The 14,536-nt window shown below is 59.0% G+C and overlaps 1 protein-coding gene across 1 annotated transcript in view; it reads right to left on the bottom strand.

The window, feature by feature from the left end:
- Positions 1-1,994: 1,994 nt before the first annotated feature.
- TBC1D22A (TBC1 domain family member 22A) overlaps positions 1,995-14,536 on the bottom strand; it is a 430,744-nt gene continuing 418,202 nt past the window's right edge. Inside the window, exon 13 of the mRNA XM_004380015.3 lies at positions 1,995-2,146. Coding sequence (XP_004380072.1) covers positions 2,018-2,146 — 129 coding nt within the window. The 3' untranslated portion in view covers positions 1,995-2,017. The remainder of the gene's footprint in view (positions 2,147-14,536) is intronic.

Genomic DNA, 14,536 nt, shown 5'->3' with positions numbered 1-14,536 from the left:
GGAGGGTCCCGGGCGTGAGTGGACCCTCAGTGTGGGGGCCGTGCCGTGGAGGGTCCCGGGCGTGAGTGGACCCTCACTGTGGGGGCCGTGCCGTGGAGGGTCCCGGGCGTGAGTGGACCCTCAGTGTTGGGGCCGTGCCGTGGTGGGGCCCTGGACGTGGCCTGGCTCCCAACGCCCTACTGTGCCCAGCCTGGCCGCCAGCCCGCTGTCTGGGTTTGGGGTCAGACCAGTCTGAGCCTTGTCCCAGTGTGGACAGTAACTTTACCTGGCTACCAGCAGGGCGGCACCTCAGCACCCCTGTGAGGTCCTCTGGGGCTGTGACAAGACCCTGGAGGGGCTGAGCCCACCCAGGGCCTGGCACACTGCAGGGGGCTGTCAGGAAAGGCACGGACTCAGGCAGGACGCCTCCCCTCTATGCTAGGAGATGTTCCTGAATAAAGGGTGAGGCTGGGCAGCGCTCACCACACGGCCCACAGACAGTGCCCTGCGGCATCTCAGACAGGCTTCAGGGATGCAGCGGTTCCACGTTAGTGTCTGCACACGCGCTCATTTCCCGCACACTGGCTGCACCGTGTCCCGAGCTCCAGAAGGGGGTCCCAGCCAGCGCAGCGGAGCCACAGGCACCTCTGCTGTGATGGTGCCCAGGCTGGAAGGGAGGGGGCGCGTGGGGGGCGCTCAGGGCTGGTGGAAGAGGAAGTCCTGGTTCTGGGACAGGGTTGGTTGTAGGGGGGCCCTCTTCTGGGGGTGGTGGGTGTGAGGCCAGCAGGCACCCACTGACCTGGGTGTACCTGCCGCTAGCACGCCTTTTACTGTTTTGTGCTGATTTCCATGTCACACGATCCTGAGCATTTATTTAATCAAAGGCGCGCACGCGCATCCTACGGAGAGACAGACAGGCCTGTCATCTGCTGTGCTGCCTCCTGGCTGCCCCCCAACGTCTGAGCGGTACCGGGACATAGGGGTGGGGCACCCCAGAAGGGGCCCAGCAGGGGCGAGGTGTCTGAGCCGCCATCTGAGTGCAGAGGGGGTCATGAGGATGTGGGGGCCTTCCCTGGGCCCAGGGATCAGGGGGGCTGTGGGCTGCGGCCCAGCCTGTGCCTCGCGCTGCCCTGCAGCCCCGGGAACTAGTGGGAGGCGAGTCAGAAGCACCTGGAACAGAGCCCTCTCGGGGACCTTCTGCCCGCTGTCCTGCCCCAGGGCCCTCTCGGGGACCTTCTGCCCACTGTCCTGCCCCAGGGCCCTCTCGGGGACCTTCTGCCTGCTGTCCTGCCCCAGGAAGCAGGGAACGGCAGAAAGAAATCAGGCTCTGACCCGCAGACAATCGTGGCCTGTCCCCAAGGTTGCGGCTCCTCAGGCTCCAGCCGGCAGGGGAGGGGATGGAGGACAGAGGTGAGTGGCAGAGAACAGCTCCTGCTGGCGGTCACTTGGCGCAGACCAGCAGGTGGGGGCTGCTCTAAGAGGTGAGACACACAGTGTCGGCGCTGCTGGGAAGGCCAGCTCTCTCTGGCCCCTCGGTGCCCGCTCCGCCAGCTCCCCCTAGGGTGTGACGGGTTAACCCAAGAAGGAAAATACACACCAGAGTCGACGTGCTCAGCGTCAAAGGAACAGGGCCGGCTCTGAGGTCCTGAGGGAGCACAGACACGTCACGGGTCAGCGCGGCACGTGGCTCGCCGTTTTGTCTATACTTTATTCTCTCTCACGCAACAACAGATGTTTTGCAGTGGAGGCAGATCTAAGATGGCTGCTGCCACTCCGAGGCGTCTGTTCTCAGGTGGCTGTGGCAGGCAGGTGTCCTGGAGGCGGCGATTTGGCAAGGACAGGCCAGGGCGGGCGGAGGCTCCAGCCCCATCTCTTTGGTATCCCGGACGGCGGGCAGCCTGTCCTCACTGTCCACGGGTGAAGGCCCGGTGCCTGCTGCACGCCCCACAGGGCGGCCCAGAGGCCTTCCTGGCCCGAGGATGCTCTCGGACACTCGGCCGGGCAGGGGAGGCGCAGCCGGGGGGCCGAGGCGTTGCACTTACTTCTTGTAGTGGTTGGGGGCGTCTGCGAAGGCGAACTTCAGGCGGTAGGCCTCAGCCAGCAGCAGGCTGATGTCCTCGTCACCCCAGGTGGCCGTGGGCAGGCTCTGGAGGAAGAGCAGCAGCTCCTGGGGGGAGACAGGCCATCAGAGGAGGTGGTCATGGCAGGGGACCCTGAGGACATGCACCTGGCGAGGGAGCTGAGCCAGAAGGGGGCCCCCAACCCTGCCTGTACAGAATCCCATGACCCACTCCCCACCCCAGTGGGCCCGGAGCCTGCTCACCCCCCCAGCAGCCAGGAGGAGGCCCCTGCACCTGCCTGTCACCGGGTGACCTCGTTGGAGCCCCCCACCACAGGGGCACGAGTACCTACTGCAGGCAGAGTGGCTCCACGGGGGTGTGCCCCGCGCCCAGTCTTGACTCGATCTGGGGTAAAGCACCACCCACACCCCCAGGGACCATCTCTGGCACAGAGTCCCCGCCCCCACCCTGACACTCTCAGCCCGTGAGGTACACAAGGCAGGGCCCCCAGAAGCCCACGCTGGGCCCAGGCCCGGCACCCCCTCCTTCATCCCTGCACTGTGTGGGGTGGGGGTAGGGTGGGGACAGGGGACAGGCCATGAAGTGGGGCCACTAGCTCTGAACCCGCATCAAGCTTAAAGAGAGCTCAGAGGCAGTGCAGCTGGGAAAGCTGCTGGGCCGGGGTCTTGGAGGAGGAGCAGGGGCTGGTCCACCCGGCCAGGGCCCAAACCAGGGCCAGGCTCCCTCCCAGGAAGCTGGAGAACACCTTGTGGGAGCCCCCATCCCCCACTCCGATGGTCTGCCTGGGCTCTGGGCCCAGAAATTTTGGCCTGGGCGCCCTCCCTCCCTCAGCTGGCTCCATCCCAGGCGCAGAAAGGAAAGGAGCCTGCAGAACCCGGACCCGGGCAGTCGGGCAGTCAGGGCCCTGAGGTACTGTGCTGGCCACCACTGCCCATCTGCTGGTGGTGAGGATGGGAAGGACGCACTCCCAGCAGCTGGCCAGTGACAGGCTGGGTCCTCTGCCCCCTGTAGCCACCCACAGCGACGTGGAGGCCCAGGTCCTGGCCTGCAGGACTCTACCTGCCTGACCACCCCACTGCCGGGGGCCTGTGCCCACCATAGGGGGCAGAGAGGTGCATGGGGAGGGGAGCTTGTGGTTCATCCTGGCCCCATCCCCTCTAACTATGTGGCCTTGGACCTCACCCTCCTCAGGGCTCACCCCTCTGTCTGTAGATGGAACAGCAATCTCTCTCTCCCCTAGTGATGAGCTGAGGCCCTGACATAGCCAGGCCACCCTGGGCCTTCAGAGCACAGACTGTGCTGTGTGACCCTGATGGGCGACTCACCCTCTCTGGGCCCCTTCTCAGCTGTAGGATGGGGAGAAGGGTCTCCACTCAGGCCATGAGGATAGCTTAGGTCCGTGAGTACCTGCTTCAGTCCTGGCTGGTATCACAGCTACACGCCCCCCGCCCTTCCTGATGTCCGGCCCTGGGCTGGCTGGCTGGTGGATGTCACGGCCAACCCCTCCCCGCCCTTCCTGATGTCCGGCCCTCAGCTGGCTGGTGGGTGTCATGGCCACGTAGCCCCTGCCCTTCCTGATGTCCGGCCCTCAGCTGGCTGGTGAGTGTCACAGCCACGCACCCCCTGCTCTTCCTGATGTCCGGCCCTGGGCTGGCTGGCTGGTGGGTGTCACGGCCACACGCCACCTACCCTTCCTGATGTCCAGCCCTCAGCTGGCTGGTGGGTGTCACAGCCATGTACCCCCTGCCCTTCCTGATGTCCAGCTCTGGGCTGGCTGGTGGGTGTCACAGCCACGTACCCCCTGCCCTTCCCGATGTCCAGCCCTCAGCTGGCTGGTGGGTGTCATGGCCACACATCCCCGCCGCCCCGCCCACCGCCCTTCCTGACGTCTGGCCCTGGGCAGGCCAAGGCCCTACTCTCCAATCCCACAGAGCGGAAGTCACCATTGGCAGGTACTGCTAATTGCTGTTTTACTGTTGCTGGTTTTTTGTCCCTTCCTCAATCCCATCTGGTTTTGCATTCTGTATACTTTCTGTGGGCCTCTAAACAGAATTCACGGAGCAAATTTCACTGGTAAAATGTCCCCACAGGGACATATCAACATCAGTCTGCTGTCTTTCACCATTAGATGCAGCTTACACGGGTGCCAATCCAATTCTGAGCAGGTCATAAATAAATACCTTTGGTTTTATTTTTAATCCACTTTGCTTCATATTATCACGACCTCACTCCTTGCCAGGTGAGAAGCAATACCCTGCCATTACGGTAACTCACCAGCGGCTCTGCACTCAATTTCAGGATCTAATTTAGTCCCCGGGTTCACTGGACGGAGGGAGAATAGAAATGCCCAGCGCCTCACAGCCGGCGCTACTAACAGAGGGAAAATCTATCTGGGTGACCTTTACGGAGGCAGAGAACCCAGCAGACGCGCCCTTAAATACAGATTTCTCTTTTAAAATGGTCCCTCGCATGTGCGCACCTGGCAGAGGTGCCCCCATTCCCAGGAACGGCGCGTGTGTTGGCTGCGAGCGGCTCTGCATCCCCCACCCCGTCCATGTGAGGAGGTGGGACTCCCGGGGCTGTCACTGGGGCACATTAGAGGGTCCAGCCCCCCATGACTCTGACTGCCGTGAGCGGGATGAGGGGGAGAAGGCGCCGTCAGAGGGCCCCGACAACAAGCTGCAGACAGGTGGTTTTTAATCTTAACTTTTTCACCAGCAGGGCTGCGACCACGAGTGGATAAAGGTCACGGGAAGGTCTGCTCACAAAGGGACCTGTAACAAACCAGGCCCCTGCCAGGCCTCTGTGGTGCTGCTCCTCCCCGTCCCTGAGACACCTGGCTTGCACATAGCTGCGGGGGGTGGAATCTGGTACCGAGCATCCACCTGTCTGAGGAACCTCCTCCATGCTGACCTGTGATGCCCCAGGGGTCCTTGGGAGAGGCTGCAGCCGAGACTTCTCTCAAGGCGGGGCGGGGGGGGGGAGGCCAGCAGAGATGTCACCCACCCCATCGTGAGCTCCTCGGGTGAGTGGCCTCAGCCCCGACTGCACATCCAAATCACCGAGGGGCTTTTAAACGCCTGTGCCTGGCCTACTCTGAGACCACCTGCGTCAGAATCTAGGGAGGGGCTCAGCTCCTGGTTTGAAGAGTAACTCTGATCGTATCCTGGGCGTGCTGGTGTCAATCATGGAGCATGGGTCCTCTCTGGCCTTCTTCCCCACCAGGCGGTCCCCTGCTGAGGTGTTTGAGGGCCGGGCGCGTGTATGCTGAGCCTCCCGCTGCCTGTCGACTGTTCTGACTCATAGCGACCCCGAGGGACAGAGCAGAACTGCTCCATAGGATTTTCTTGGCTGTAATCTTTACCAGAGCAGATCGCCAGCTCTTTTCTCCCGCAGAGCTGCTGGTGGGTTCAAACCGCTGACCTTTTGGTTAGCAGCCGAGCACTTAACCACGGCACCACCAAGGCTCCCACAGTCAAAGGTATTTTGTGAAGTCCCCAGGGGGGTCTGCGGCTGTGTGCAGGTGGAAAGGCTCTGGTCTGTTTCCAAAGCTGACGTCCATAAACAACGCCGCAGTGAACATCTCTCAGACAAAGTCTTCCTGTGGCCGGTCGGTCTCCAGGTTGTTTCCTAGGGGAACTCTAATGTTGAAGAGCAGGGATGTCTGTGGCTTTGGGGCTTCTTGCCCAGAGGAATGTATTCTGACAGAGTCAAATGAGCATCATTGCCATCTGCAGGGTGGGATTACCTCCAGAGATACTATTTAGACAGAGCACAGGCCCTCTGTGAGGGACACCATGGGGAGGCCTCTGTGTCCTTGGTGGTGGGGCTCCAGGATGGCAGGCCAGGCTGTCCGGGGCCGACAGGCTGTCCGGGACCCACAGGCTGCCCGGGACTCACTGGGCAGCAGTGAGGGGGACAGAGAGGACCCAGACCAGACACCAGGAGACCTGGGTGCAAGCCAGCTCCACTGCCGATGTGAATGCCCTCAAGACCCTGCAGACACCTGTTCTTGGGGTTCTCACCCATGTCACACATGACCTGGCCCCTCTGCCACATCAGTAGGACCCCGCGTCCCAGGCACGCCTGCTTACTGCCGAGCTCACATCCCAGGCCTGCACTTACAGCTGTGACCGGGGTGAGGCGCATCCCTCTAGGGCCTCAGTTTCCTCATCTGTAAGATGGGACGATAATAGCTCAGCTCCCTCTCTGGGTTGTTAATACATGCAAAGTGCCTACAGCAGGGCCTAGAATATAAACAGCACAACGAAAGTGTTGTCCACTGTCACTATTATTAAATACTAATCATAATAGTGTCATGGATTGAATTAGGCCCCCCTGCCCAATATGTGCTGTAGGTCCTAATCCCTTTCCTGTGGACGTGCTCCCGTTGGATCAATACGGCCACATCAGCGTAGGGTGTTTCGAAAGCCAGTCACTTTGGAGATATAGAAAGAGCAGGCCAGACACAGAGAAGGCAGCACACACAGAGGGGAAGACAGATGCCGCGTGACGGTCGCCAAGGAACCGAGGAACAGATGCTGAAAGAGACAAGGACCTTCCCCCAGAGCCGCCAGACACAGAGCCCTCCCCTAGAGCCGGTGCCCTGAATTCGGACTGCAGCCTCCTGAACTGTGAGAAAGGAGCCCTGGTGGCACAGTGGTTAAGCGCTTAGCTGCTAATCGAAAGGTCAGTGGTTCAAATCCACCAGCCGCACCCCGGAAGAAAGATGTGGCAATCTGCTTCCATTAAGATTACAGTTTTGGAAACCCTATGGGGCAGTTCTACTCTGTCCTATAAGGTTGCTATGAGTCGGAATTGACTCAACAGCAATGGGTTAAACCGTGAGAAGATAAATTTCTATCTGTTAAAGCAGCTGGGGGTATTTCTATTATAGCAGCACTAAGACAAACAGTAATAATACCAATAAACCAAAACCAAAACCAAACCCATTGCTGTCAATTCTGACTCATAGCGACCCTATAGGATAGAGTAGAACTGCTCCATAGAGTTTCCAAGGAGCAGCTGGTGGATTCAAACTGCCAACCTTCTGGTTAGCAGCCAAGCTCTTAACTACTATGCCACCAAGCCTCCAATAACACCAATAATCATTATTATTATTAGAAGTAGTATTAGTGATAATATTTGCTGCAGAATAAATGATCATCTATGGAAAATGACAGAGAACAAACACATTTAACTAATAAGAAACCAAAATGTCACTAGACAGTTACCCCAAGTAGGCAGGGACACCCTCCCCTTCCCGAGTGACACCATAACACGACCAGCACAGACGAATGTCCTTGGAAAGAGATGTGGTGCTAGGTGTCACTCCACTGGCAGATTCCAGACCCAGGGACCACAGAGCCGCCTGACCATCTGCACCTGGCACTTTGAAGGGGCTCCGGTAAAGCCTGCAGGGACACTGCTGTGGACTTTGTGGGCCTGGACCTTCAAATTCTAACCCCAGATACAAGGGAGCTGCGTCTGATTTAAATATCCTCTGAGGACCCACCGGGGGCGGGGGTTGCAGGGTGTGTGCCGCTGGGAGGCCTGCAGGTTCTCCTGTTGCGTCCGTTGGGAGAAGGCGTCACCCAGCGCGGGGCAGGAAGGCACGCCAGTCCTCGGCTCCCGGGTTCTTCCCGCGGGAGGGAGGCTGGCCCGGGTCTGAGGGGGTGAGACTCATGTGAAGCTGCGCCCACAGATTAGTAGATAAACACAATTAAGCCCGTGCGTGCGGTGCTTCCTGGTCAATCAGCCCCTGCAGCCGGGCAGCACTCACAGCGACAGGAAGGCATGACACGTTGCAAACACACCAACCCCTGCTTGTCCGCGCAGCAGAGAACACGCAGAGGCCTAGTTAAAAGCTGCTCAAGTCTGAAGTTTACAAACTGCTGAGGCGCGGCGATGAATAAATCAATCACGACGGGGCGAGAAGGGCCCGTTTGCCTACTCTTGTTATCTTCCCCCTTTAACTGGAAGGATGAATCGGGAGCCACCCCGCTGACGCACAAGGCAGGTAGCGGGTTAATTGGTTTAATTCACTTTTCTGTCCGCATCCAGATGTCCGATTTGTGTGGCCTGGCCAGAAAACACGCTGATGTGTGGTGCCTGGAGGCCGTGTCTGTGTGGAAGGAAGGCCCCCTGGGCCTCGGGGACCCCTGGGAGGGGACTCGGGGTAGGGGGCTTCCCACCCATGTTGTCAGTGTTTTAGGTGAGGAAACGGAGGTGTGGGGTAGAGAGCTGTCCAGCGCTCTGACATGCAGCCCCCATGCAGCCCGGTCCGGCTAGTCCACAGTCCCTTCTACTCCCCCGCAGCCGCCCAGCCCATGGGGCCCCCGCAGGCCAAGCGCTCTGAGGTGAGGGTCACCGCTGGGGGGACAGTCGTTCATATGCCTCCCTGCGCCTGACAGCTGAGGACGGAATCCATATTTCAATATAAAATACCTGTGCTTGTTAAATACACGTATAAAAGGGAAGATAAAAAGGTGGCTGAGATTAAATTATACCAAAAAGGGCTGATGCCCTCTGTCGGCAGGGTCCAGGGACTGGAGGGGGGCGGGGGTTCTAATCGGCTTCAGGCACCACCCGGCCCTGCCTCCCTGCTGGCGCCCCAGGAGACGGGCATGCAGCCAGGGAGGAGGCCCAGGTCCTGGCCCAGGACGAGCCCTGACGGGACTCCTAAAATGAAACGGGACCAACTCCTGAAATAAATGCTATGCACACGACAAGGTGCCTGGCCACCGTGCAATGGGCTCGCAGATTAAAAACCGAGACACCACCTGCCCCCACTCAGCCTGGCACACACTCGGGGGTGTGCGGCCCGCTCAGCTGGAAGACCATCTACGGGAAAGGATGTGTGGGGAGCAAACGGCCCCTGGGTAGGAGGTGAGGGCCCCTGGGTAGCACAAATGGCTTGCACCGACTTTTTTTTTTTTTTTTAAACTAACCTGAAGTTCAGTTATCAGGAGGGACCAGTCCCTGGAGAAGGACATCATGCCTGGTAAAGTAGAGAGTCAGTGAAAAAGCGGAAGACCCTCAACAAGATGGATTGTGGCTGCAACAGTGGTGTCATGGATTATGTCCCCCAAAAAATCTGTGTATCAATGCGGCTGGGCCATGATTCCCTGTATTGTGAGGTTGTCCTCCATTTCATGATTGTAATTTTAGGTTAAAGAGGATTAGGGTGGGATTATAACACCACCCTTACCCAGGTCACATCCCTGATCCAATGTAAAGGGAGTTTCCCTAGGGTGTGGCCCGCGCCACCTTTTGTCTTACAAGAGATAAAAGGAAAGGGAAGCAAGCAGAGAGTTGGGGACCTCATGACACCAAGAAAGCAGTGCCAGGAGCAGAGCGTGTCCTTTGGACCCGGAGTCCCTGTGTGTAGAAGCTCCTAGTCCAGGGGAAGATTGATGCGAAGGTCGACAGAGAGAGAAAGCCTTCCCCTGGAGCTGATCCCCTGAATTTGGACTTTTAGCCTACTTTACTGTGAGGAAATAAACTTCTCTTTGTTAAAGCCATCCACTTGCGATATTTCTGTTACAGCAGCACTAGATGACTAAGACAAATGGGTTCAAGTATAATAACGATTGTGAGGATGGCGCGGGACCGGGCAGTGTTTTGTTCTGATGTGTATGAGGTTGCTATGAGTCAGAACTCAATGGCAGCTAACAGTGACAACAACCTGAAGGTTGGTGGTTTGAACCCATCCAGTAGCACCGTGGAAGAAAGGCCTGGTGATCTGCTTTTGTCAAGATTACAGCCAAGAACACCCTACGGGGAAGTTCTACTCTGTCAAACATGGGGACACCATGAGTTGGAAAGAACTAGACGGCACCAAGTTTGGTTTGTCTTCTGTTTTCAGTAGGGAATTGGAGTTGATTTTATTAGGTATGCTAATGGCACTGCAGAGCCCTGGTGGCGCAGTGGTTAAGAGCTCAGCTGCTAAACAAAAAGGCTGGCAGCTGGAATCCACCAGCCACTCCTTGCAAACCCTGTGGGGCAGTTGTACTCTATAGGGTCGCTGAGTCGGAATCGACTCGAGGGCAGTGGGTTTGGTTTCGGGTTAATGGCATTGGGTCTATGAAGGGGGCTTCCTTCTCGGGAGCTGTGGCACGAGTGGATGGGGCAGAGGGTCTGCGTCTGTGGCTGACCTTCAGATGTTCATCCAGAAGACCCCACAGCCCTCTGTATCAACCTCGTCGCTGTTGGTTGCCGTCCAGTCTGTTTGGGCTCACAGCGACACCATGTGCGCCGAGTACCACTGCCCCACGGGGTTTTCAAGGCTGCGGCCTTTCGGAAGTAGATCACCAGGCCTGTCTCCCGAGGTGCCTCTGGGTGGCTTTGAACCGCCAACCTCAGGGACTCCTTCTACATCGATAAATAAAGCAAAACCAGCCAACACCAGCAACCAATGAATCTAGGCGGCGGGCACACAGATGGCCGGCGAATTATTCTCTCAGCTTCTCTGTAGGTTTCAATTTTTTCATAATAAAAAGTTAAGGGGAAAAAGGTCAACTCTGGTATCTAAGAAAAAAAATTTGGTGCATCCACAGGATGGAATATTTATTTAGCATTTAAAAATTATGCTGCTGAAGAAACCGTAATGGTCCTGGGAGCTCCTCCGTGTGAGATGTTAATGAAGAAATGAGGCAGGAAAGGCACGCAGGCTGCATGGCCCCAGTCACGCTGAGAGACACACATGGAAGTACAGCTGTCCTTATTTTTCTTCTGTAAACTTCTCCATTTTCAATTTCCTTTTCTTTCTTTTTTGCAGTGGATATACGGGAAATGGAGCCCCTGGGTGGTGCAAACAGTTTGCACTTGACTACTAACCGAAAGTTGGCCATTGGAACCCCCCGAGAGGCGCCTCGGAACACAGGCCTGGAGATCTTCCTCCCAAAGGTCTCAGCCTTGAAAACCCCACAGAGCAGTTCTACTCTGCACACGTGGGGTCCCCATGAGTCGGAACTGGGCGAGCACTCCCTCCCCACTCAGCCAGGCCTGGGGGCACGGGATGACCAGAGGGTGGGCGTCCTGCCCTGCTGGAGAGAGGTGGGACACTGCCAGGAGAAACTTCTAGAAGGTGGTCATGCTTCAATTGCCTTTTAAAAAAATGGAAATAATGTTTCCAATATGTTGCTGTTAGTTGCCGTGAGTCAATTCTAGCACTCTGGAAACCAGCATCCTCGAACTCACAAACGGCCTGGGTCAGCTTGAGGCCTCGGGTCCGTCCGAAGATGCAGGAGGGCCCAAAGGTTGCCCAGGCTGCTCTAGGGGCTGGGGGCCATGCTGGGGAGCCCTGAAGCCCGTGGGAGCTCCTGGTGGGTGGGGGACACTGTGGGGTTTCTCCAAGTAGAATCTTGTCCCTATTCCCTTGGCCACACACCCTGCTTTCCTGTGGGACCACACCTGCCCTGGCCCCTCTGTGACCCTAGGGCTTGGCTGGGGAGGCCTGGGTAGGGACATAAGTCACTGTCCTCCTCCATGGGAAATAACACCCTGAAGGCACCCTGCTTCCTCCGAGTCACCTGCACACCAGCTCACCTGCCCCACACCCCTCCTTGGGCCCCCAGCTCCATGTCTGCCCCTCGGATGGTGCTCAGTGTAGCCCTGGACTGCGCTGAAGTTCTCTAAGGCCACCATCGCCATGTGACCATGCCCAGGACATGAGACGCAGGGGCTGAGCGATGGGAAACCCAGGGCCCTGAGCATCAGACAGGGGCAGGCTGGCCTAGGCAGTGGGATCAGGCAGGGCGGGAATGTTCTGTGGAGTGCCCCCTACTGTGTGTACGGGAGGCAGCCATGTTCCCTGTAGGGCCCATCACTGCATGCATAGGAGCGGGCATATTCCATGGAGGGCCCCCCACTGTGTGCACGGGGCGGGGGGGGGCGGACATGTTCCATGGAGGCCCCCCACTGTGTGCACGGGGGCGGGGGGGGGGCAGACATGTTCCATGGAGGCCCCCCACTGTGTGCATGGGGTGGGGGGGGTGGACATGTTCCATGGAGGCCCCCCACTGTGTGCACGGGGGCGGCGGGCATGTTCCCTGTAGGGTCCATCACTGAGTGCACAGGAGCATGCATGTTCCATGGAGGGCCCCCCACTGTGTGCACGGGGGGCACATTCCATGGAGGGCCCCCCATTGCGTGCATGGGGTGGGAGGCATGTTTCATGGAGGGCCCCCCACTGTGTGCATGGGGGGGCATGTTCATGCAGGGGCCCACAGTTCTCGCTGGCCTCTCCAAGGTCAGAAGCCCCTGGTGTGGTCATGGGGAGGGAGCTGCTTGGCAGGAGGGGTGGGGGCTGGGGTGGAGGCTGAAGAGGGGGGTGTGCGTGGGGCGGGGTCTCACTCTTGAGCCAGTGTCACTCGTCACCCTCCACAGACACGGGGGGAGGGGGAGGGGTACAGAGGGCCTGGTGAGAAACTGCTGTGAGAACTTCCTTCTTATTAATCTCACTCTTAACCTTCCACCACACCTGGTGCCCTTTGAACCAGCGGATCAAAGAGCACAGCCTGATGCTCAGAGACATGAAAGCAGCCGCACTCAGAAAGGTGGGGCTGCATGGACCCGCTGCCCCCTGCCAGGGCGGAGACCACTGGGGCATGCACTCAGAAGGTCGGAAAGGTGGGGCTGCATGGACCCGTTGCCCCCTGCCAGGGCGGAGACCACCGGGGTGTGCACTCAGAAAGGTCAGGCTGCATGGACCCGCTGCCCCCTGCCAGGGCGGAGACCATCCAGACGTCTGAAGCGCTGAAGGTGATGCATAGTCTCCCCCTCCTGCCCGTACCCCCACTGGTGGGCCCTCAGCTCCCAGGACCTTTCCTCGGCTCTGCAGCGGAGGCCACATGGCTCCCCAGCCCCATTCCCCCCAGGGCTGGGCGGCCCCTGGGCCCTCTCCTCTCCTCCCAGGCCCTCTCCGAGGCCCAGGGCGCGCCAGCTCCGACACTTCATGTCTTTGACAATCCAGTTATTAGTTTGAAAATCTTGTCAAGTTCTGGACCAAACGGGGCTAAAAATAGCCTGACAGTGACAGGGGCCGGGCCAGGCCTGCCAGCTGCTGGGCCGGGTCAGCTGGCCAGGCTGACGGCTGTCCAGAAGGCGAGAAGTGGAAGGTGACACCTCAATAGAGGCATATTCTGAGGGGTCCCTGGCGGCACAGGCAGAGACTGTCCTTGTAATTAATTTTATGTCCCTTTTCCAAAACAGGCATCTGAAGAGAAGACACCTCTGGGTCCTGAGCACGGGTGCTGGGCGTGAGCGCCGCGATCTCGCCAACCTCTCGTTCCATCTCCCCTTGCACGAGGCCAAGAGACTGACGGTCACATGGAGAATGTTTAAACCCTGGCATAGAGCAATGAGAACCAGCCTCACCCTGCGAAGACCCCTCCCTGGTGCGTGTGGGCCTGAGTGGCCGTGTGAGGTGGGCGCTGTGGAGAGGGGCCTGCTGGGCACAGAGACGTTGCATGAGGAGGCAGCAGCGGCTTCAGCCACACACCCTCATCCACAAGGCAGCAGGGACACTGTCCCTTCACATGGGCAGGGCGAGAGCACCTGGGGTCCCCTCATCCTCTCAGGGAGACTGGCGGGGGTGGGCGGGTGAGGTGGGAAGGAAGGTGGGACATGCAGCTGCAGCCTGGCCTCACGGCTCTGTGCCCAGGACCTGTCTTCCAGTCCCGCTCCCCGCCGCTGTCTACGGGGCTGGGGTCTGGACCCACACGGCCTTTAGGGGCCCTGCACAGCCACCCAGAGGGCTGCTGAGGGGGCAAAGGGGGAGTCCGGCCCTAGGGTCCAGGGAGCCCACCCTGTCCTCTGCCAGGTCTGTGTAGAACAGACCACCTGTGTCCGGGCACCTCGCCAGCTGCGGGGTCTGTGGCTCCCGCTCTCCCTTGGTGTCTGCAGCACCCCTTCCCCGCGCGGCTGAAGCCACTGCCCGGCGTGGCCTGGTGCCTTTCTCACCGTCCATCTTCAATCTCTCGGGCCACTCCTCCAGGCTCCGTGGCAGGTCCTTCCCTAAATGTGGAGGGGCCAGGCTCTCTCCTCCACTGCACCCCGACAGGGGTCCTCAGGGCCATGCCTATAGCCCTATGCTCGCCCCATGTCTACACGAGCACCGAGCTCTCCTCTGAGCCCACCTTATCCATCCCGCTGCCCCCTCCACACCTCCACGTGAACAGCTAACTAAACACGCCCCTACCTCATCTACCGTCTCAGCACCTGGCACCACGTCCACCCTGGGGTCGAGAAAAAGAAAAACAAAGACACTCAGAGGCACCCGTTTGCCGTTTAACTCACTCCCACGTCCAGTCCTTGACAGATCCTATTAGCATTGCCTCCAAAATCAATATCCCCCCGACAGCACTCATGCAAAACCAGGGTCACTCCCCAGTGTGGGCACCCCTGCTTGCCGGCACTCACACCACAGTCACTCCCCAGTGCGGGCACCCCCGCCTGCCGGCACTCACACCAGT

The sequence above is a fragment of the Trichechus manatus genome, unplaced genomic scaffold, assembly GCF_000243295.1.
Source record: "Trichechus manatus latirostris isolate Lorelei unplaced genomic scaffold, TriManLat1.0 scaffold00069, whole genome shotgun sequence".
In the NCBI taxonomy this organism is placed as follows: Eukaryota; Metazoa; Chordata; class Mammalia; order Sirenia; family Trichechidae; genus Trichechus; species Trichechus manatus.
Note: the sequence above shows the minus strand (reverse complement) of the source record. Positions and strands in the feature narration are given on the sequence as shown.